Source organism: Pelophylax lessonae (assembly GCF_965119305.1).
Source record: "Pelophylax lessonae genome assembly, chromosome: 5".
Lineage (NCBI taxonomy): Eukaryota > Metazoa > Chordata > Amphibia > Anura > Ranidae > Pelophylax > Pelophylax lessonae.
This window is the reverse complement of record NC_138772.1, coordinates 541,553,270-541,574,495: the sequence shown is the minus strand read 5'-3', so window position 1 is coordinate 541,574,495 and position 21,226 is coordinate 541,553,270. Positions and strand designations below refer to the sequence as shown.

The window sequence follows — 21,226 nt, the reverse complement described above, 5'->3', positions numbered from 1 at the left end:
ACAATATTTTTCACATTTTTTTATATGAAATTCCCCCCAAAAAATGTAAAAATCAAAATCTTTTAACATTTTCGGCCAATTTGTTTTATGCTACATATGTGTGGTAAAAAAAATCGCAAAAAGCGTATTTTGATTGGTTTGCGCAAAAGTTATTGCGTTTACTAACTAAGGGAAAGATTTATGTCATTTTTATTGTGTTTTTTTTTTTAAACGAGTAATGGCGGCGATCTACGTTTTTTTTTTTTTTTTGCGGGACTGCGACATTGCGGCGGACAGATTGGACCCTTGACTGACATTTTTGACACTTTTGGGGGTACCAGTGACATTACTGCTGTAATCAGTGCTATACATATGCACTGTTACTGTAAAAATGACACTGGCAGGGAAGGGGTTAACTTTTTTTTTTTAGAGGGAGGGGTCAAGTGTGTCCCTAGGGGCGTGATTCTTACTGTGATTGGATGTGGCTTTTCATGTAACAGCACAGATCTACGGTCCTACATAGCAGGACCGTATGATCTGTGCTGTTACACAGGGAAGAATGACAGGCGGCTTTGTTTACATTAGCCGCCTGCCTTTCTCCCGCTGTAACCGACGATCGCGAGTGACCGGCGGACATCGGGTCCGCCGGTCACACGTGCGGGCTTCTTAGGGTACGAGCGGGGGTGGGAGCGCGCCTCCGGCGGTGCGCTCGCCCCCTATTGGCTTTCAGGCTAGTGATGTACCGGTACGTCTCTTTGCCTGGGAGGGGCTGACCGCCGCCGTATATAGTCGGGTGGCGGTCGGCAAGTGGTTAAGACCGCGCCTATTTTGGACAAGCTAAAATCATTTTTTTTTTTTGCTAGAAAACCACTTAGAACCCCCAAACATTATATAATTATTTTAGCATAGACCCTAGAAAATAAAATGGAGATGGTTGCAATATTTTTCATCACACCGTATGTATTTGCGCAGCGGTCTTCCAAACGCAAATTTTTTAAGGAAAAATTAACTTTTTGAATTGAAAAATAAGAACAGTAAAGTTAGCCCAATTTTTATTCATAATGTGAAAGATAATGTTACGCTTAGTAAATAAATACCCAACATGTCATGCTTCAAAATTGCGCACGCTCGTGGAATGGTGACAAACGTTGGTACTTAAATGGTACTTTCATGTTTTCTCCAAATTCTGACCCTACCATCTGAATGTCACAGCTAAAATCGAGACTCATCGACCAGGCAAAGCTTTTCCAATCTTCTATTGTCCAATTTGTGCGAATTGTAGCCTCGGTTTCCTGTTCTTAGCTGACTGGAGTGGCACTCGGTGTGGTCTTCTGCTGCTGTAGGCCATCTGCTTCAAGGTTCAATGTATTGTGCATTCAGAGATGATATTCTGCATACCTTGGATGTAACGAGTGCTTATTTGGTTTACTGTTGCCTTTCTATCATCTGGAACCAGTCTGCCCATTCTTCTCTGACATCAACCAGCCATTTTCCGCCACACAATTGCCGCTCACTGGATATTTTCTCTTTTCCCACTATTCTCTGTAAACCCGAGAGAAGGTTGTGTGTGAAAATCCCAGTCGATCAGCAGTTTTTTTAAAATACTCAGACCAGCCCGTCTGGCCCCAACAACCACGCCACGTTCAAAGTCACTTAAATTACTTCCCCATGCTGATGCTCGATTTGAACTTTAGCAAGTCATCTTCACCACGTCTAGATGCCTAAATGCGTTGAGTTTCTGCCATGTGATTGGCTGATTAGCAATTTGTGTTACCAAGCAATTGAACAGGTGTACCTAATGAAGTGGCCGGTTAGTGTGTATCTTTGTTTTTTTTTTTTTTTTCACATTTCCTGTCTCTTTGACAGTCTGTAACAGCAGGACAAGAAATGAGGGGAGCAGTTGTCACCGGGACAGGTTGTCACAGACCATAATAATAATCTGATGTTCTAATATTCTCCATTTTACTTTAAAGCTAGTAAGGTGAAATTTGCCACTTTCAGGCTGTGTTGTCTAGGTTTATTTTTCAGCCATAAGCAGTGTCCTTGGTGTTGATATGATTATTATTATGGGCTGGATGTCTGCCCTGTCTTTCTACTTGTTAAGCTGTATTCTTGTCTGATTTTACCGCACTGTACAGTATTCTGTCTGAGGTCAAATCCACCGTAGGATATTTTGTAATGCACCGGTTTATGGCGCAGATACCGTTTGCTTTCTCTGGGTCAGCCCATCCAGCAGACATATTTGTTCTCTGTACATGCTGGACCATAAAAACTAGTGATCGACCGATATCGGTTTTTCGTTGCCAATGCATATCGGTATCAGGCGATATTGGCCAATATTTTTGTACAAAAAAAATACATTTCGTTAAAAAAAATATATATTTGACAGGTACTCTTGTGGAGGGATCTGGGGGATCTAAAAGACCCCAAACCCATCCTCTGCACTTAAAAGCGTTCAAAACGCCAAGTTTGGCTGTTTTGAATGCTGTCATTTTTTTTAATCTGGCGCAGAGTACCCGGAAGTGATGTCACTCATGAGATCACTTCCCGGTTTTTGCATGGAGACCCGATCAGATCCGAATGCGGCTTTGATCGGGTCTTCGGCGGCCGTGCAGGCTTGTTGCCCGGTTCTCACGGTGGGACGTGAGACCCGGGCGAGCCGCGGAAACCAGTGGGAGGGGGAAACGTCCCCTCCCACTCCTTGTAATGACAACTGAGCGGCTTCTCAGCCACATTGGTTGTCATTACAAGACAGCCGACCGTCCGCTATGGACACCGGTACTGGGGTGATGCCTCTAGCTGCAGGCATCACTCCGGTACAAGCACTTTCCCCGAAATATCGGCAATATCGGTAACTGTGTAATCGGAAAGTGCATGTCGGCCCTTGATATATCGGCTTTGCCGTTAATCGGTCAGTCTCGAATGAAAATTCCAGCTCCAGCATTTCTCTGTGGAGAGAGGAGGACCTTGCAGAAGAACAACCATTTCTGCAGCACTCCACCAATCAGACACGTATGGTAAAGTGGCCAGACGGAAGTCACTCTTCAGTAAAAGGCACATGACAGTCCACCTGCAGTTTGCCACCTGAAGGACTCTCAGACCATGAGAAACAAAATTCTCTGGTCTGATGAAACACAGATTAAACTCTTTGGCCTGAATGGCAAGCGTCATGTCTGAAGAAAACCAGGCGCCGCTTATCACCTGGCCAATACCATGCCTACAGTGAAGCATGGTGGTGGCAGCATCATGCTGTGTGGATGTTTTTCAGCGGCAGGAACTGGGAGACTAGTCAGGATCGAGGGAAAGATGAATGCTGCAATGTGCAGAGACATCCTTGATGAAAACCAGCTTCAGAACGCTCTGGACCTCAGACTGGGGTGAAGGTTCATATTCCAACAGGACAATTACCCTAAGCACACAGCCAAGATAACAAAGGAGTGGCTACAGGACAACTCTGTGAATGTCCCTGAGTGGCCCAGCCAGAGTCCAGACTTGAACCCGATTGAACATCTCTGGAGAGATTTGAGAATGGCTGTGCACTGATGCTCCCCATCCAACCTGATGGAGCTTGAGAGGTCCTGCAAAGAAGAATGGGAGAAACTGCCCAAAAATAGGTGTGCCAAGCTTGTAGCATAATACTCAAAAAGACTTGAGGCTGTTATTGGTGCCAAAGGAGCTTCAACAAAGTATTGAGCAAAGGCTGTGAATACTTACGTACATGGGATTTCTACTTTTTTTTAAAGCGGTAGTATACCGCTTTTTTCACTTTTAACTACAGGTAAGCCTATAATACTGTAGGTGCAATTAATATCTCCTAAACCGGCATGGTTTAGGAGATATTTGCAGTGCATGCAGCCGCTCACGAGAGCGGTGCATGCGCTCTGAAGGTCCGCCGGACCTTCAGCTTCCCTTGCCGGGAGCTTGCCGGGAGCTTGCCGGAAAAGTGACGTCATCGCGGCTCCGGCCAATCACAGCGCCGGAGCCACCGAACCCGGAAGAGAAGCTGTGGGATCATGTCAGCGCCCGCATCGGTGTCCGGGGGTCCGTGTCGGGGCTTCGTTCTAAGGTAAGTAATTCATAGTGAGCTAGTATGCGATGCATACTAGCTCATTATGCCTTTGTCTTGCAGGTTTTTTATTTTTTTTTATTTTAGGTTTACAACCGCTTTAATAAATTTGCAAAGATTTGAAAAAAAATTCTCACGTGGTCATTCTGGGGTATTGTTTGTAGAATTTTAAAGAAAATAATGAAATAAATCTATTTTGGAATAAGGCTGTAACATAAAATGTGGAAAAAGTGAATCGCTGTGACAACTTGCCGGATGCCGTGTAAGGGGCATTCTTCTCATTGACCACCAGGCTAATAAACGGTAAGATGCAGATGTAGGAATTTATTAGCAGGGGTTCCCTAAGCCCTAAAAGCTATGTCAAGGGTTCCTCCGTGTTTAAAAGGTTATGAAAAGCTTCTCTAACCTCTTCCAGTTTGTCCTGCTGTGTAGATAATATAATATTTATATGCAAGATGCATGTTCTACAGTATTTTGAATTCTTGTGAAATTGGATACGATGTTGTTTTTATTTATACCTGTAGAACAGGGGTTTCAAACTCAATTTCATCACAGGCCGCATTCCACATTATGGTTCCCTTCAAAGGGCCAGTTGTATCTGTAAGACTAGATGTCCAGAGCACCTCCCCCCCCCCCCTTACATCAAATGCCAAGAGCCCCCCATGATCAGAAGTAATGCCCCCACCCTCCCTTACATCACAGTGCACCCCCTTACCTTGTGCTGCTGCTGGGAAGAAATTGCAGGGTCTGGAGAAGGACCCGAGGAGGGCTGGAGCCAGCTGCTGGAGTCTGCTAAATGCTGAGAGCAGGGGAGGAGAAGGAGACTAGGGGGGCGCTGTGGTTGCACCAAGAGGCACAGGTTCTGTGAGATCTCTGATACACCTGCTGAAATAGGGGGGCAGAGACAAGCCTCTCCAGGGCTGCACAGAGATGGCACAGATCTGGCGGAGGAGTTCTGTCCACCTCTCCTGCTTCCAATTGCTGAGACAAAGTGCAACGGAGATGAGGGGGGTGCTGCAGCTGCAGGAGAGGTGCGAGGGCCACATGAAATGGCCTAAAAAAGAAAACCAATGCATCCACCACAAATAAGGACTGGCAAACGGCAATATACTACTGGTGTTTTTGTTTGTTTGATATGCTTATATATGCAGTAGATACAGTGTGTGTGTGTGTGTGTGTGTGTGTGTGTGTGTGTGTGTGTATATATATATATATATATATATATATATATATATATATATATATATATATACACACACATCTACATTATCTCAGTGGTCCTCAACTCCGGTCCTCGGGGCCCACTAACAGGCCAGGTTTGCAAGATAACTAAATTACATCACAGGTGATCTACTTTGCTGCTCAGTGATTGCAGTATTCTAGTCTGCATCTCCCCAAGGTAATACTTAAAATCTGGCCTGTTAGTGTGCCCCCAGGACCAGGGTTGAGGACCGCTGCATTATCTCACAAAAGTGAGTACACCCCTCACATTTTTGTAAATATTTTAATAATCTTTTCATGTGACAACACTGAAGAAATGACACTTTGCTACAATGTAAAGTAGTGAGTGTAGGGGGGGGGGGGGGATTGTTGCTTCTTGAGAAGCTGGGCCTGGCTGTAATTTTTGGGGAGGTGGCACACTTGTTTTATAGCAATGCAGAATTAAAAAGCCATTCTTTCTGTTTCTAGGGTATAATACAGAAAATAGTGGACAGTCACAAAGTGAAGTGCGTGGCCTCGTATGGATTGCGATTGAGTCACCTGCGCTCCGAGGAGGTTCATTGGCTGCACCCGGATATGGGCGTGTCTCATGTGAGAGAGAATTATGAGCAGGCTCATCCGCCTGATGAGTGGAAGTAAGTTAAAATGGCCCTCTACCCCTGATTTGTGCTTTAAAACATTTATTAACCTAATGTGAAATTGTGTACATTCTTATAAACACTGGACCAAAATAAATAAATACATTCTGAGCTCCAATGTGAACACAAAAGAATCAGTATCAACACAGGTTAGATGACGTGATTAACAGCCCATTCAGACTGGCGCGACACGACTTTGTGGGGCGACCTGTGTGCACCGCGACTTCGGCGCGATTTGCAGACTTCATATAATTGAAGTCAATGCAAGTCGCCTCCAGGTCGCCCCAAAGTAGTACAGGACCCTTTTTCTAAGTCAGAGCGACTTGTGTCGCTCCTATTGGAACGGGTCCTGTACTATTTAATGGCGAGCGACCGACCGCGACTTGTCAGGCGACCAAGTCGCCTGACAAGTCGCGCTAGTCTGAATGGACTATGGACTCTAAGGGGTCTTGTACAAGGACACGTGAGCCCAAACACAATTCCGGCATATTTAGCCACCTATACTTGTCTATTTTCAGGCCGCTCTGGTCCGGTCACAGGATTAGGCTTTCCTGTTTCAGCCAGTGGCGGCTGCATGGGAGAGGAGCGAGATTAACAATGGATGAGCCATAAGAGTTCATGTTTATGACGTCACAGCTTCCAAGCATTACCAGCCGTCAAGCACTCTCTCCTCTCCCTTGCTGCCATTGTTGGCAGACACAGGGGAGATCATGTGGCTGGAGCAGAGCTGGATGAAAATAGGTAAGTATACAGATCCCGCGGGGGTAGAGCATTTTTAAGAGAATTTAGGTTTTGCTTTATGGCTGCCTATTTACTTTTAATTGGTCCTTAAAGTGGTTCTAAAGTCTAAATTTTTTTTTTTTTTAGCCTTAATGCATTCCCTGTATTACAGCACTCCCCACTAACCCCACAAACCCCACAAACACTTATCTGAGCCTGTTATGGATCCAGCACTGTTCCTAGTTGCAGGTCTTCTCAATTGACTATCTTATCCCACAGACAATTCTGTGAGGAGGGGTTGGGAACAGCGCCGAGCCAAGCTGTGTATATCTATAAACTCACACAGCCCGGCTCAAGAGCGTGCGCCTTCACGGGTACCCATTACCTTCTCCAGAAGAGGGAGGTAATGGGTTTCTCTCTGCAATACTATTGCACAGAGCATGGAAGTAGAACATCTTTCTTTTTATTTTTTTATTTTACAATCACTCTAAAGTATATCCAAGGCCAAGATGTTTTGTTTCATTTTGACCCATAGGCACAGCAGTTAAAGGAAATCTCTCCAAAGTGAAGAAAATGCACTATTAGTTGTGTATGAAAACAAGTGTCCCACTGGAAGGATTCTCCTTTATTTCTAGTCACAACATTTTTGATTTGCTATTCCTTTCTGTACTAATGACAATGGTCAGCAGGAAAAATAGAGAGGGTTAATACCCCCAATGGGGACACAGGAATAAAAACTTGACAGGGGTATGAATTCCTCAACACTTTTGTCCAGAAGAGAAAAAAAAAACATTTTAACGAGCATAAATACACTAAAAAGGCACCTGCACTGCTTTTGGGCAAAATGGTGGGTTGCACTGCTTAAACTGCATGGGTGCTGAATCTGTGGCCCTCCAGCTGTTGCAGAACTACAACTCCCATGAGTCATTGCAAGGCTGACAGTTAAAAGCATGACTCCCAAAGATAGAGACATGATGGGACTTGTAGTACCTCAACAGCTGGAGGGCCACAGGTTGAGCACCCATGGCTTAGAACATCTGTTCATTGTGATGCACTGTGGCGAAGGTCTGTATATACCAGGGGTCTTCAAACTATGGCCCTCCAGCTGTTCAGGTACTACAATTCCCATCATGCATAGTCATGTCTGCGAATGTCAGAGTGTTACAATGCCTCATGGGATGTGTAGTTCCACAACAGCTGGAGGGCCGTAGTTTGGGATCCATGGTTTATACTGTGTGCGCGCATTACTGCACCATTCAGAATAGGCAATGCAGTTTTTCAACTCATGTTTACCACACGTGGAAGGGTGTTAGTTCAGTCTTTGAGAAACCTGAACCCCTGACCTCTGAACCCTTCCTCTGGCTGCTGTGAAGCAGCACAGGGACGACCTAACTAGAATGCAACGCTCAGGTAGGTTTTACCTTGTAATAAAACACAGCTGATCTGTGAACAATTTCCAACCTGGCGATTCCGCTGTAGAGCAAAATTAATCTCTCCCGTGTGATAGAGATTTAATCTGAAAAGCATTTTCATTCTCTAGTCTGTCTTATGTAAATCTGTATTTTAAGTTGCACAAATCCCCCGAACAAACACGCACTTATCTGCATTCGACGATTCTTCATGCCAAGCGAGGAAATGAAAATGCACAGCAGATAGTGGTAGACGACGGTTCTGTGTGTTCGCTGTAATTAGATTGATCTGGAACTGTAATGTTTCAAATTAATGAATGTTTGACTCTTTCTTGGCAAGAGGAATGCCGATAGGGGGGTGACAGGCTGTATTAATATTATGTCCTTCGTGCTGGAAGCAGATGGTAAAAACAAGGTTGTAAATTCTGAGTGAATGTAAAAAATACCACACTTCCATTTTCTTTATGCTTTAATGTTATGATAACACAGAGAGGGAAAAAAATATGTAAAACGGATTGATTTACTGTGCATTAAAAAGCAAGGCCTGATTATGACATCATAGCTGCTTCTCATTTTACAAATTGAGACATTCAAGCTGTACTGCCTCTGGATAAAAAGTTAAGGGAATTGTCTTGTACCTGAATTGATGAGAGGGCTTTCCTTTCACCTCCTGTCCAATACCCCCTGGGATAGGTGACAGGGTGTAGAAGGATGAAGATTAGCACAGTGCCCGTAGCCGGTCCGGAGACCTTGGATGGTCTGGATACTGCTGGGATGCTGTGGATGCAGGACCGGAACTTGTGCAGCATACGGTCACACAGATGGAACACAAGAACTCCCAGATGTGGGAAATTAAAGCCATAGTCAACACGAGTCATCAACAACCGGGCAGAAGAGGTACCAATTTGGAAGGCAGAATCAAGGTCAGAAGCCAGGCTGGGGTTAATAATCATTCTGGCGCAAGTACAAAAACAGCAGGCTGAGGATAGAGACAGAACACAAGCCAAGGTCAGCAACAGCAGATCAAGATCAAGCAGAGTCAGGAGGGAAGATGGGGTCAAAACAAAAGATAATCAGAAAAAAGGTCTGGTCACAAGTTGCTGAATCTGACAATCACTCAGCAATTCTCCTTACTTCTGCTATGCCTTAAAGCGGTTGTAAAACCTTTCATATACCCGTACTCAACACACCCACTACCCTGCGCCCTCTGGCTGCAGCCGCAATCAGCACAATCTAGTTTCCATCACTCTTCTTCCCAAGACCAGACTCCCTTTTTCTTGCACCCTTTGGAACGCCCACTCTGTCTGTTAATAAACTCACCTCTCTCCATGACCTTTTTATCGCTAACTCATTTAATCTTCTTGCCATCACCGAAACCTGGCTTCATGAATCTGACACTACGTCTCCTGCTGCCCTATGACCAAGGTGGTCTTCTATGGACTCACTACAGTATTGTCTTCCCCCACATTGTAAAGTGCTGCGCAAACTGTTGGCACTATATAAATCCTGTATAATAATAATAATATACCCAGTGAGAAGACTGGCCTCGGGTGATGCATAGAGATTAAACAAATCCTCCTAAATACAGTAAGTTGTACCTGTTTATCTGCAGTCCCCTCTCCTCTACATCTGTTCAAAGTGCAGAATTTATAAAGCTTGTCTGAGCTATCCAAAAACACGGGGCGGAGAGCTGACGTTTATACTCTGTGCAGCTAAAGCCTCGTACACACACAACGAATTTCCGCCGACCGGTCGTCCATCTTTTGTCCAGAGTGATGTCTGTTGGTTGGAATGTGCTCTAGACTGCACACAAATTTTCCCGCACGACAGAATTCTACTTCAAAAGTGATGTCATGTGTTGGATTGCTTTCTTTGTGTTCTTTCATCTCTGAGCATGCCCAGTCTTGCTCATAAGATTTTTCCCCATCGAAATCTGTACTAATGAGATGAAAATCGGACGTGTTTTGACGGTTGACAAAAATTATATAGCCTGCACACCAGGAGTTTTTCAGCCAAAAAGTCGGAGTCGGTTGTCTGAAGCACCATACTAACAAGCCGAAAATCGGCAGATCAGTTGACGGACGAAATTTCCCCGGCCAAATTTCTACTCGTGTGTACGGGGCTTAAGTGAGGAGAGCTGATTGAAGGGAAGAGACCCCCCCCCCCCCCACCTTCACACAGTAACAGAGCTGAAGCTGTCAATCTGCTGGCAGTCCTTCCCCTGTCACCATTTTTCTCTTGGTGTCAGGAAAACTTGTCAGAAGTGATTCATGCTGATAGCAGATGAAGGAGGCAGCAGACAGAAATAACACTTGGTGTTCTGAATTGAGACAAGTACACACTATAGAGGGATATGCTTTGTTCAGATTTCATGCCTGAGCTTTACAACCACTTTAAATAAACCACAGAGCGCCAAAAGCCATTGCCGGCCCTGCACCTGCATTTGCGAACAAGCAAGGATTCACACACAGCCCTGATTCTATGCACTGGTCCACAAACTGCACTGTGCACAGGTACAAATCTTCGGGTATGGCAATGTACTCCATCTTCCTGACAATATATGTAAAGTTTTTTTTACCCCGCGTCCCGCACTGGAGATGATGGCAGGGCACTCTCCTCCTTCTGATGTCCTGGGATCGTGGACTATATGGACTAAGTCACCCTACATGTACTATCCTCAACATTCCTAGAATTTTCCTGTAGGGATCGTGACATCATTCCTATCATAGTGCCGTAAGGTATGTATATCTTTTACAGCGCACCTTCCCCTTATGTTATAAAGGAGAGGTGTTCTGTAGTCCAGGAAAGGAGAAATGGGCAGTACGGGTATCACTACTTCATATTTTAGGGCAGCAGCTCTGCTCAGACAGGACGTTGGGAGCTCACTGGATTTCTGGCAGGTTAGCACATATTTTTTATGGAGAAATGCGTGTCTACAGGGAATGGTGGGGGGGGGGGGGGGAGGGAGAATTGTGGAAAGCTCTGACACTTCCTGGATGTGTCAGAGGTTTGCCTGTCAGTATGGCGTGGATTTCGGCTGCAGCAACAGGGTGTTGGAGGCAGGTATGTAGGTGCCTTTGCGTGTTATCTGATGACAGGGTCCCTTTTTGAAGAGCAGGCTAAAATTCAAAATGTAAAAACTTTATCAGGCTGTATATTGGAAGGGCTTGGGTGGATGTCAGGTCAGTGTTTTTCGTTTATTGACTTAACTGTGATGTCTCTAGTAACACCATGTAAAGTAAAACAAGCTGTGCTATATGGCGCTCATGTTGATTTGTTTCTGCTTTGCAGATATGAGCTGAGGATTCGGTATTTGCCCAAAGGATTTCTCAACCAATTCGCAGAGGATAAGCCGACCTTAAATTTCTTCTATCAGCAGGTAGGTGACCTCTGGGGGATGAATTATGTATGGAACGGTAAACTCCGCAGATCGCTACTCTGCAGTGCGTTTAGTCGGGCGCCATTGCCTGGAGCGAAGTAGGCTTGTGTATTCAATGCGACCTTTCAGTTAATAGAAAACCAGCCTGTTCTGTAGGTGTATCTCTGCTTGCTTTTCACGCACTACCTCATCTGTTTTCCTGTGCAGTAGACACTTTACCATTTCCATTCTAAAAGGATGAGAGAGAGAAAAAGGAAAGCTGCCAGACTTTTGTTATTGTGAAACTAACTCCTTTCGTTTCAGAAAATATTACAAAATCGCAGATGATCCCCACATAATCTTTTATTGTATTTAGCAATCTAGTTAAAGAGGAACTTTTTAAAAAAATCTGCAGCCATAAATACTGTATCTGCTGAAGTTTAAAAATCAGGTTCTTCTTACCAGTGCCTGGAGTCCAGCGATGTGAACCTGCAGCTGGGTCGTCTTATCGCTGCGTGTCCCCTGGGGCTGCTATTTTGGATATAGGAGGTGACTACTAGAGAAACCACTGTGCATTGCATTGTGAATGGTCCTGCAGCCTTCTGGGACATTTGAAATCTCTGAGGAGGCGGGGCAAGGGATGTTAACCCTGCCAAGGCAAGGATTGTGTAAGTGGGAGCTGGTACCAATTAAAATCAGTACTCCCTCTCCATATGCACCCCCCAAAAAAAATAAAACTACTGGGGGGAGAGTGACTGAACCAGAAGCACTCCACCTTTTGATGTCAGGTTTCCAATTTAATGTTATTTTCTGTATGCATTTCTTTTGCCTCGTGTCCACCGAGCGGTTCGGTAAGGTATGGTACGCAATTTTTGCCATTTCCATTGTCAAAAGTTGTGAATGGTACCCCAATTCCGAACCGTACTGTACCACTTTTTTGGGACCCTTTTGTTGGGTTACCAAGCACAATAGTACCGTACCAACAGGGTGGAACTACACTGTTGAGGTACTGTTGGCGGTGGAAACGCAAGCCTGATCAAGGTGTACCGTTCCGAACCTGTGGTTATGAGTAAGCGACCCCTTGTGTCGTGAAACGCGTCAACATCTTTTGTCCCATGTCTCACTTGTCTGATCTTTGATGTACGTGATGAAGAATAAAACTACTCCTATTTTGATTTGAATTTTCGGAGTGCGGTCACTTTCTTCTATATTTGATTATCCAACCGGATGACGGATCCGACCTGCACCTGAATCATACCTCACCTGGAGCGGTCTCACCCATGTTTGGATTCCAACCGTTCTGAACTGTACCGAACCGCTCAGTGGAAACGAGGCATTAGATTCCATTGTAATGTGCAAGTATTGCAAAGAAAAAAAAAGTAAAGCACTTTTTCCTGCATCCACTTCTTCCGACTAAACATTCTGCACTAAGTCCATCTTGTAGTGTTTACTCATTGTGGGACCAGTCGTGACTCCTACTTTAAAGGGAAGCAATATGAGCAGAGGTTATTTAAAGTAAAACCGTGTTTTGCTGGCGATGGGTAAATCAACAAGCCTATGTCCAGGCAAATATTAACCCTTCCCCCTCCCACACCCATGTAACTGCTTTCTGGCATCTAAATTCGATTTTTATTCAACTAAAGCTATGTCACATGACACTATATGCCCAGAGTTGTGCTTTATAAATGGTCTCTGCAGCTGGGTGTACTTCCCAACACCCCCCTTCAACCTTCCCCTCCACTGTTCCGTTTGGACAGGGGTGCAATAGTGTAAGCTATAAGCTTCAGTTATACAGGCTCTCCTCACTTAATGACCAGGTTCCGTTCCAGCGACCATGTTGTTAAACGAATTGGTTGTTAAACGAGGAGCCACAAGTAATCAATATTTTAAGCATTCCTAACTACTGTACTATTTTCTGGAAAAAAAAGGTCTAAACACAAAACTCCAACTCAATAACATTGTTTTAATTTGGATAAGTACAGAAAACAAAAATATAAACAACAAAAATCCTGTACTGTACAATACAATGATGTACAGTGCCCAAAAAGCTGGTCTTAAGTCTGAGTGGTCTTTAAACAGTTAAGTCGTCAAATGAGGAGTGTCTGTACATAGGTTTGATCACTCCCTCACGACCCCGGTGTGACAGCGCTGGGGGTATGAGCAGCCAGTCATCAAGTACAGTAAGTCTCCTACATACAAACATTTAACTTGCAAACTTTCAAAGATGTAAACATATGTTCGCATTTCCAATCCTGTAAAGCTGGGCACACACACTTAGTATTTTTTTCGTTCAACCCAACGGGCTGAATTAAAAAAACAAAAAAAAAAACCTAACAGCTGTACCAACACAAGCGACGTTGGTGCAGCGATCTCCCATGCTCCCATGCTGTGCCTTTCTGTTCTGGCAGGGGAGCTCCCCCCGCCAGAACACATTGATCATTGCAGCTTATGTCTGCAAGCGCTGATCTTTGCTGGACTTACGAACAGGTTGAACTCACAAATGAGCTCCCGGAATTGAAATTGCTTGTAAGTAGGGGACTTGCTGTACCAGCTCTGTCTCATAGAAAAGTGAAATCAATCACATGACATCCCATCGAAGCCAAGAAACGAACCTGGTAAGTGGTGATGATTAGGAGCTTTACTTTAAGTAAAACCTGCCACAAACCTGGCAAATTCAACCTGAGCCTATGATGACTAGTGATGAACCCCCCCCAAAAAAAAAAAAAAAAAGCAGAGCAGAATCTTACAGTCCCAAGGGAGGGTAAAGAGAAATAACAGTTCATCTGGAGAAAGAGTTCATGTTATGTGGGTCATGGGTTCCGCCAGTTTCCTTCAATCATCCAGGCTGATCGTGGCTGGCACAAAAAACAAAAGAATAGGTGCCTGGCATCCGATCTCCATAAAATAGCACACTTACACTTAGACTGGGTTCACACTTGTGCGATGCCAGACATCGCATGTGATTCCCACCGCATTGCTGTGCACATCACATGCGATTGTCTGTGTGGTGCCAATGTAGCCATACATTTTGTATGGCTGATTTTGCATTGTATTTGGACTAAAATCATGTAGGTCACTTTTTTTTTTTGGCCCGCACTGGAATCGTATCGCATGGGTGTTCAGACCCATGCGATATGATTCCCATCCGATTCCACAGTTCGCAATGCTTTCTCCTAACCGATTTGGGGGCATCATTAACTTTACATTGACGCCCTCAGCGGTTCGCAGATAGCAGTGTAAACTGCCTGCCAGTCTAATGCCAGTTCCACACAGGAATTGCACTGGTTCCCGCATCGCACCAGTGTAAACTGAGCCTTCGGAATCTCTTGAGCAGCGTGGGTGAAAGGTAGAAAGCTCAACACGTCGCACAGGAAGGGTATAAAGAGCAGCGGTGGATGCTAACTGCATGGGGACCCGCTCAGAATGACAGGCTAATATATACACCTAGTACGGCAACTTTGGCCAAACACTATGTCAAGGTATGAGGCGATAATGCGTTTCGGGGGTATCTTGTCAAAGCCATCCTTTGACTTAGTTTTTATAATATTCCACAATACAACAGTACATTTTAGTGATAGATTTATTTTAATACAGCATAAATATGTAGCACTGCCCCCTAGGGAGCTGCTGAGTGTGGATTCCCCTGGGTTACCCATAGCAACAGTCTGTAAAACTTATCACTTTAAGACTTGGCTCAGACAATGAACAGTCCAGGGGATTTGGTTTTTGTGTTTTATTTTAGAACTTTGATGGGAGAAGGGATGAGTGGAATACTCCCAACTTGAACTATGCACAATCTCTGAGGACAACTGACTATAGTGTGTGCGGCAAGGCTGCTGCTTCACCTTGCCACTGAAGTGAAGTAGAAGATATGTTCCTGACTGAATTTCTCTTCAGGATCCTGACTTGGCACCCCCTTTCTCCGTTCCCGTGCATGCTAGCCCCTTGTCTACTGTCTCTCCACTGGAGTTGTCCCCTTCCTGGGCAGACCCCAGGCAACCTTCCCGGTACTCACACACTGTACACTGTTTTTCCCTGTATGGCTCTGCCTTCAGCTCCACTCGTCAGTATCCTGGACCTCCTGGCTCAGCATCATCTTCCTTGCTGACAGGAGAGACAGCCATCACCCTCTTCCTGGGACCTGGCTTTCTGCCCAAAGACGCCCTGTCACATGTGCCCTTGGCTTTTATGACCTATCCCAGGATGCACCGCTGTTGTGCAAACCCACTGGGACAGCCATAAAAGCCTGTGTGTCACTGGCTCGGTTTCCTCCACTGCCCAACAGGCTCCCCTATTGGATACAGTGGGGACACTCCCTCAGCCTAGATGACTCACACATGGACACATGTAACAGAAATCCTGCTCCCTGATAAGCAGACAGAGCAGCTATAGTTTTCCTGCTGCTTTCCTGTTGAGCAGAAACATTAAAACTATATCTACTATCTAGCACCTGACTAGGAGGGTGCTACAAATATATTATTGTTCAACTCCAGAACAGTCCACGCATTTGGCAGCAACATCGAAGACGTCTTACTTTGCTCCACTTTTTCTTAGATCCAATATGCCACAATAAACCTTACTGACTCAGTGGCAGCAACGCTTTCAGACAATAAAATTGTTTCTACTATAAAACGACTTGAATGTCAGTATTTCCATCAAAATTATCACCCAGCCTGAATAAATTTGATGCACAGCTTCTGCCAGCATCCGCACCTCCCAGTAATGTGAGTGAGATGCCTTCCTGAATGGCCATGAGTCTTTATGGCTGTCTGGTCTTTAGTCATACGTTATTTGATGTGACCACGGGAGAGCATTGGCTCCAGGCAGAATACGTATAAACCTTACTGGCGAGTTTTTAGCTGAACTGTAGCTCTACCTTAAGGTTGGCAATTCATTTTACAATGCGATTGTCCCTTCTGCTAAATGTATTTGTGGAATTGTCCTGAATTCTAAATGCATTTTTAGCAGTGCGGGTTGTTGGGACTTGTCTTATTTTTGTTTCTCGGACGTGAATTTCACTTCTACATCTTCTCATTGCTTATGCTGATCAATTTTTGCTGGGCACGTCTCCCGGGCTTCTATTCGGCCTTTGCGACACTGACTGGGGGCACATCATATGAATGAGACCTGACAGATATTGCATACATTTTACCTTGCTGCGGGGCAGAATTTATTTACACGAACTGTGATGCCGAATTTGTTCGGAGTCTCTTTCATTGGCGTTTTCAATTATGTGCACATAAGCTTACAGAGAACCAGTCGGGACTGGACTGATGCGGTATTCTGAATATTAAGTCTTTGTTAGAACTATACCAAAAACTCAAGCAGGATTTGCAGGGTGCAGATTTTTCTGCTCATGACAGGAAGTTAGAAGTTCACTGGATTTCCGGCAAACCAATAGGTATTTTTCTGTATTATTCATGTAACAGGTAGGGCACAGGTGTCAAACACAAGGCCCGCGGGCCTAATGTGGCCCTCGCACCTCTCCTGCAGCTACAGCACCCCCTTGGTCTCTGCGCCCACCATGTCTCTGTAGTTGGCAGCAGAGAGGACCGAACTCCTTTGCCAGATCCTGCACTCCTCTGTGCAGCTGCAGAAGGGCTCGTCTTTGCCCACCCACCTTCTCAGCAGTCCGCAGTAGAGAGGAGGGCAGAACTCCTCCTACAGATCCTGCACCTCTCTGTGCAGCCTTTACACAGCCTTGCCTCTGCCTCCCCTGGTCTCAGCATTCGGCAAACTCTGAAAGCTGACTCCAGCCCTCCTCTGGGTCTCCTCCAGACCCTGCACTTCTTTCCAGATCAATCTGCATCTTCTTCCAGGCAGCAGAACAAGGCAAGTAGGTGCATTGTGATGTAAAGAAGGGTGGGTGACTTTTGGCTTCTGATGGTGGGGGGGGGCTTTTGACATCTCATGTAAGGAGGCGTGGTTCTCTGGACATCTAATATTACAGATATAACCGGCCCTTTGATGGCAACCATAATACCGATGTGGCCCGCAATGAAATGGAGTTTGACACCCCTGAGGTAGGGGGATCGGCCAAACAATCAAACAGTGGGTAGCTTTAGCATAGCAAAGTTCAAACAGGTGCAGCGAAGGATTAACAATCCAAAAAGGGTCACAATGTCAAAAGGGCATGCATGCAATTCATAACCATGTTAAAAGGGTTAAAGCCAAACTCGGGGCAAATAAAAAATGACCCCTTACAATGGAGCTGTGCCCACACTGCGAGGGCTAATTGCTTGTTTGTCTAGGGCATTGATGGCAAACTTTGGCACCCCAAATGTTTTGGAACTACATTTTCCATGATGCTCATGCATTCTGCAGTGTAGTTGAGCAATAATCATAAAAAGTGTTGCGCTATTCAAACAATACAGTGCATCAAAACATCACATTCATATGACACACAAAGTCCAAAACTAGTGATGATGTAGGGAAAGGGTCCTCCTTTTCAAAGTGAAATCCCTCCCCCAGGTGAATTCACTGACACCACATATATGGATGTCCTCTTACCAGAGAGTATGGACCTCCTATCACGGGAGATGAACTAGGCTAGTGTGTTTCCACTGATGTTGTTCCAACATAAAAACGAAAGGGACCATGTAAGATTTCACACAGACTTGACAATACTCCAAACGCTTCAGACTGTCATAGCCATTGGTGTGAGCCCAATAAAGAAATGAGCTCCGATAGTGTACAAGCTCTTACGAGTATGCTTTGTTTAAGATAAACATAGCACTTTGATGTTTTAAACAAGCATATAAACAAATCCACTAGATATGGTGGCCTCTATCACTTCCTGGTACAGTAATTGCGATGACAAAGGTATTTAACTCCGCCCAACTGGTTTTGTCACAACAGGACTTCTTCCGGGGCATCAAAATGTGTAGTTGAGCATCATGGGAAATGTAGTTCCAAAACATCTGGGGTGCCAAGGTTTGCCACCACTGGTCTAGGGGAGCAATAACAAGAACTTTACTTACCTGATCCATCGCTCATTTACCTGCAGCTAGACCAGTCCCTGCAGCTTCTGGGCTCTTGCGCTGTAGTGGCCTAGGGAGCTGGCATCATCAAGACCAAAGCAGGGTCTGTAGCCCTGCTCTGGACGTGAGGATGCCAAGGGAAGTTCACCTTCGGATCGAGGCGGAGCAGAGGATCAGATAAGTAAAACCGTTTCTCCTCTGCCCTAGACAAAACAAGCTGGCACGGTGCCACTGCAAGGGCTTTTTGGTTTCCTTGAGTTGGGGTATAAGCTATGCTGGGAGGGGCTCATAAGAGCATTGTCTGTACGACTCAGTAGGAATACTAGGTGCCAGTACAGCACAGTCTCCATAAGACTCTGTAAGCCTAGATACTAGAGAACGACCGATACTTTTGCTTTCGATTCCGTGACCTCATCCCTCACAGTGAAGTTCAGGGTAGGTCTGGGTACACAGAAGGAACAGTTAATGGGATCTCTAGGCTTGCACCACGGGCTAGAGGCTGGAGAAGTCCTAGGGCTGGTACCACAGGTGGGAGGCTGGAGACCCAGGACATCTTGCTTGAAGCACAATACTTGGAGCAAATGGTTGAGTCCCACTATGTGGTGAAACAGGTCAGAGAGGGGTGCTGGGTGGAACATCCTTAACATGTCTGAAACAATAACGTAGTTTTTATGCCTACCGAAACAGTGGTGTGAAACGTCCTATTATTATAGTATAAGGTATTTTTCTGTACTTGCAGCTTGTTAGAGACAAAACATGGGGAAGTGTGTGTGATGCATTGAAGATATGTACTGCTTTATTGTTCCACTTGTTTTTAGGGTGGAATATTCAGGGCTTTTTTCTCAGAGAATAGGTGCAGGAACTCCTCCTTTTCAAGTCACACCTTGTCTCCACCCCTACCCACCTCCGAGCACCGTTTCTTGGTTCCACCCATTACTGACCTCCCAAGACCACCCTTTTAGATAATAGAGTAACATTTGTGGTACTGACTAATTTGTATTGAGCTTGTTAATGATAACAAGAAAAGCAGTAGAATAGATCCCCTGCTGCCAGCAACAATGGACCACTCACAACAAAACACCCCCTCCCTAGTAGCAGCAACAGATCTCCTCGCAGCCAGCCTCAGCAGACCCTCTGGAAGAATAGATCCCCCCCCCCCCCCCCAGCAACAATGGACCACCTACAAGAAAATGCCACCCCCTTCCTCAGCAACAATAGACCACCCCCAGAAGCAACAACAGATCTTCCAGCAGTCAGCAACAATAGACCTCTTCCTCAACAGTAGATCCCTCCCAGAGACGACTGACCCCCCAGCAACATAAGACCCACCCTTAGCAACAATAGATCCCCTGCCAGCAACAACAGATCTCCCCAGCAACAGACCCCCCTGCAATAATAGATTCCCTCCAGTGACATTAGATCCCCAGCAACCAGCATCAACAGACCCTTCAGCACACCTCCAGCACCCCTTGCCATTACATACATTCAGTACTGGAGGTGCCGGAACTGCGTTCACCCACGTTCCCGCTGAAAAAAAGCCCTGGGAATATGTAACCTTTTTTCCAATGCTGCAGCCACAGCACGCTTCTGCACTGTGTCTGTTCAAGCTAGGTATGTAGATAATATAAATTCAAAGGTTCGTACCTATGCCTGTACGGTCATGCTGTGAAGTTTCCGTAATGCAGAACACACCAAACTGGATGGCAGCACTGTGCATGCAAGCTACAGAGGGCTCATCCCCTGTGCTTGATCCATGTGACATGCTTTCTTGTCACATGACCACACGTTGCTTGATGTGTTGGTTTTGCATTGTGTGAAGGAGGACACCTCCTGCTTGGCATCCTGCACCCTGAGGAACTACCTGATCTGGGTTGTGTTTAAACCCATTATCTTATTTGTCATGTTCCATTTTTAAGGGATAATTTTAGGGTCAGGCTTTAAAATTACAGGACAGTAATGTTTTTCAGCTTCTGACATACCTCCCTCCCTCCCACTTTGTGTTATTATTATTCCAGCTGGCTATGTCCTCGTCTCAGGGTTAATGTGATCAGCTGTGCTATCGCCAGAGCCATTATGAAGTATTATATTTCAGGAACTGCACAAAGTACAACCCCAAATGTGATTTTCTTTGAATATGATCATTAAATGAGTGTCAATGAATATCTGATGTTCCATGCAAGTATATTGCTGTATGTGTGAATGGTTTGTAACTTAATCTTTGTGAAAAATAAAAAGGCAGCATATGTCATAAACAAAATAAAATTTCTTCATGGGGGTAAAGCGGAATTTTAATGCAGTCACTGAATGCTAATGCTGTCTGGGAAACCTACTTCTGTCTAAAACTAGGAAATTTCACTTGATATATTGTAAGGAGAACCAAATAATCTGACATTCCGGTCTTGAGTTGTTATATTGCGGCAGACTTTCCTCGCAAGGATGCTTGCTTTTTTTATTTACTTTTATTCTCTCCCTGACAGAGCGGAAGTGTAAAGCTATGTTGCCCTGTCTCCCAAAAACTGTAATTTAAAGAAGTGCAACCAAAGCATATTTGGCTGTACTTCTCCTGGGGATTACAGGAGTGCTGTTCGTTCTGCACTCCTGTGGCTCGCTGTCGGCTGATGCCACAGGGCTAATCCAGGCTCAGGCAAGATCGCGATAATGAAATCGGGATCTGCTCACATGCCTGGAGTGGTGCCCGGCTAAGCCTTGTGCTTTCGAGGGTGCGGTATGGACAGCACAGTCTTTCATATTTAGTGAAGTGAAGCAATTTTGGATTTGCATATACAATTTTATCTACCCCCTTACCCAGGTGAATCTCATTTAGTTGCCACTACTTGGTCATCTGGTGGAGGGAG

General features: G+C 45.1%; 1 protein-coding gene across 8 annotated transcripts in view; it reads left to right on the top strand.

The window, feature by feature from the left end:
* Nucleotides 1–21,226, top strand: part of PTK2 (protein tyrosine kinase 2) — a gene marked incomplete at its 3' end in the record, with an annotated part of 628,214 nt that overhangs the window by 242,228 nt on the left and 364,760 nt on the right. For 7 of the 8 annotated variants that reach the window (XM_082257401.1, XM_082257399.1, XM_082257400.1 and 4 more), the window contains 2 exons: nucleotides 5,735–5,901; nucleotides 11,325–11,412. In XM_082257401.1, coding sequence (XP_082113527.1) covers nucleotides 5,735–5,901; nucleotides 11,325–11,412 — 255 coding nt within the window. Of the gene's footprint in view, nucleotides 1–5,734; nucleotides 5,906–11,324; nucleotides 11,413–21,226 lie in introns of those variants that run through there. The other variant, XM_082257402.1, reaches the window with a different exon arrangement.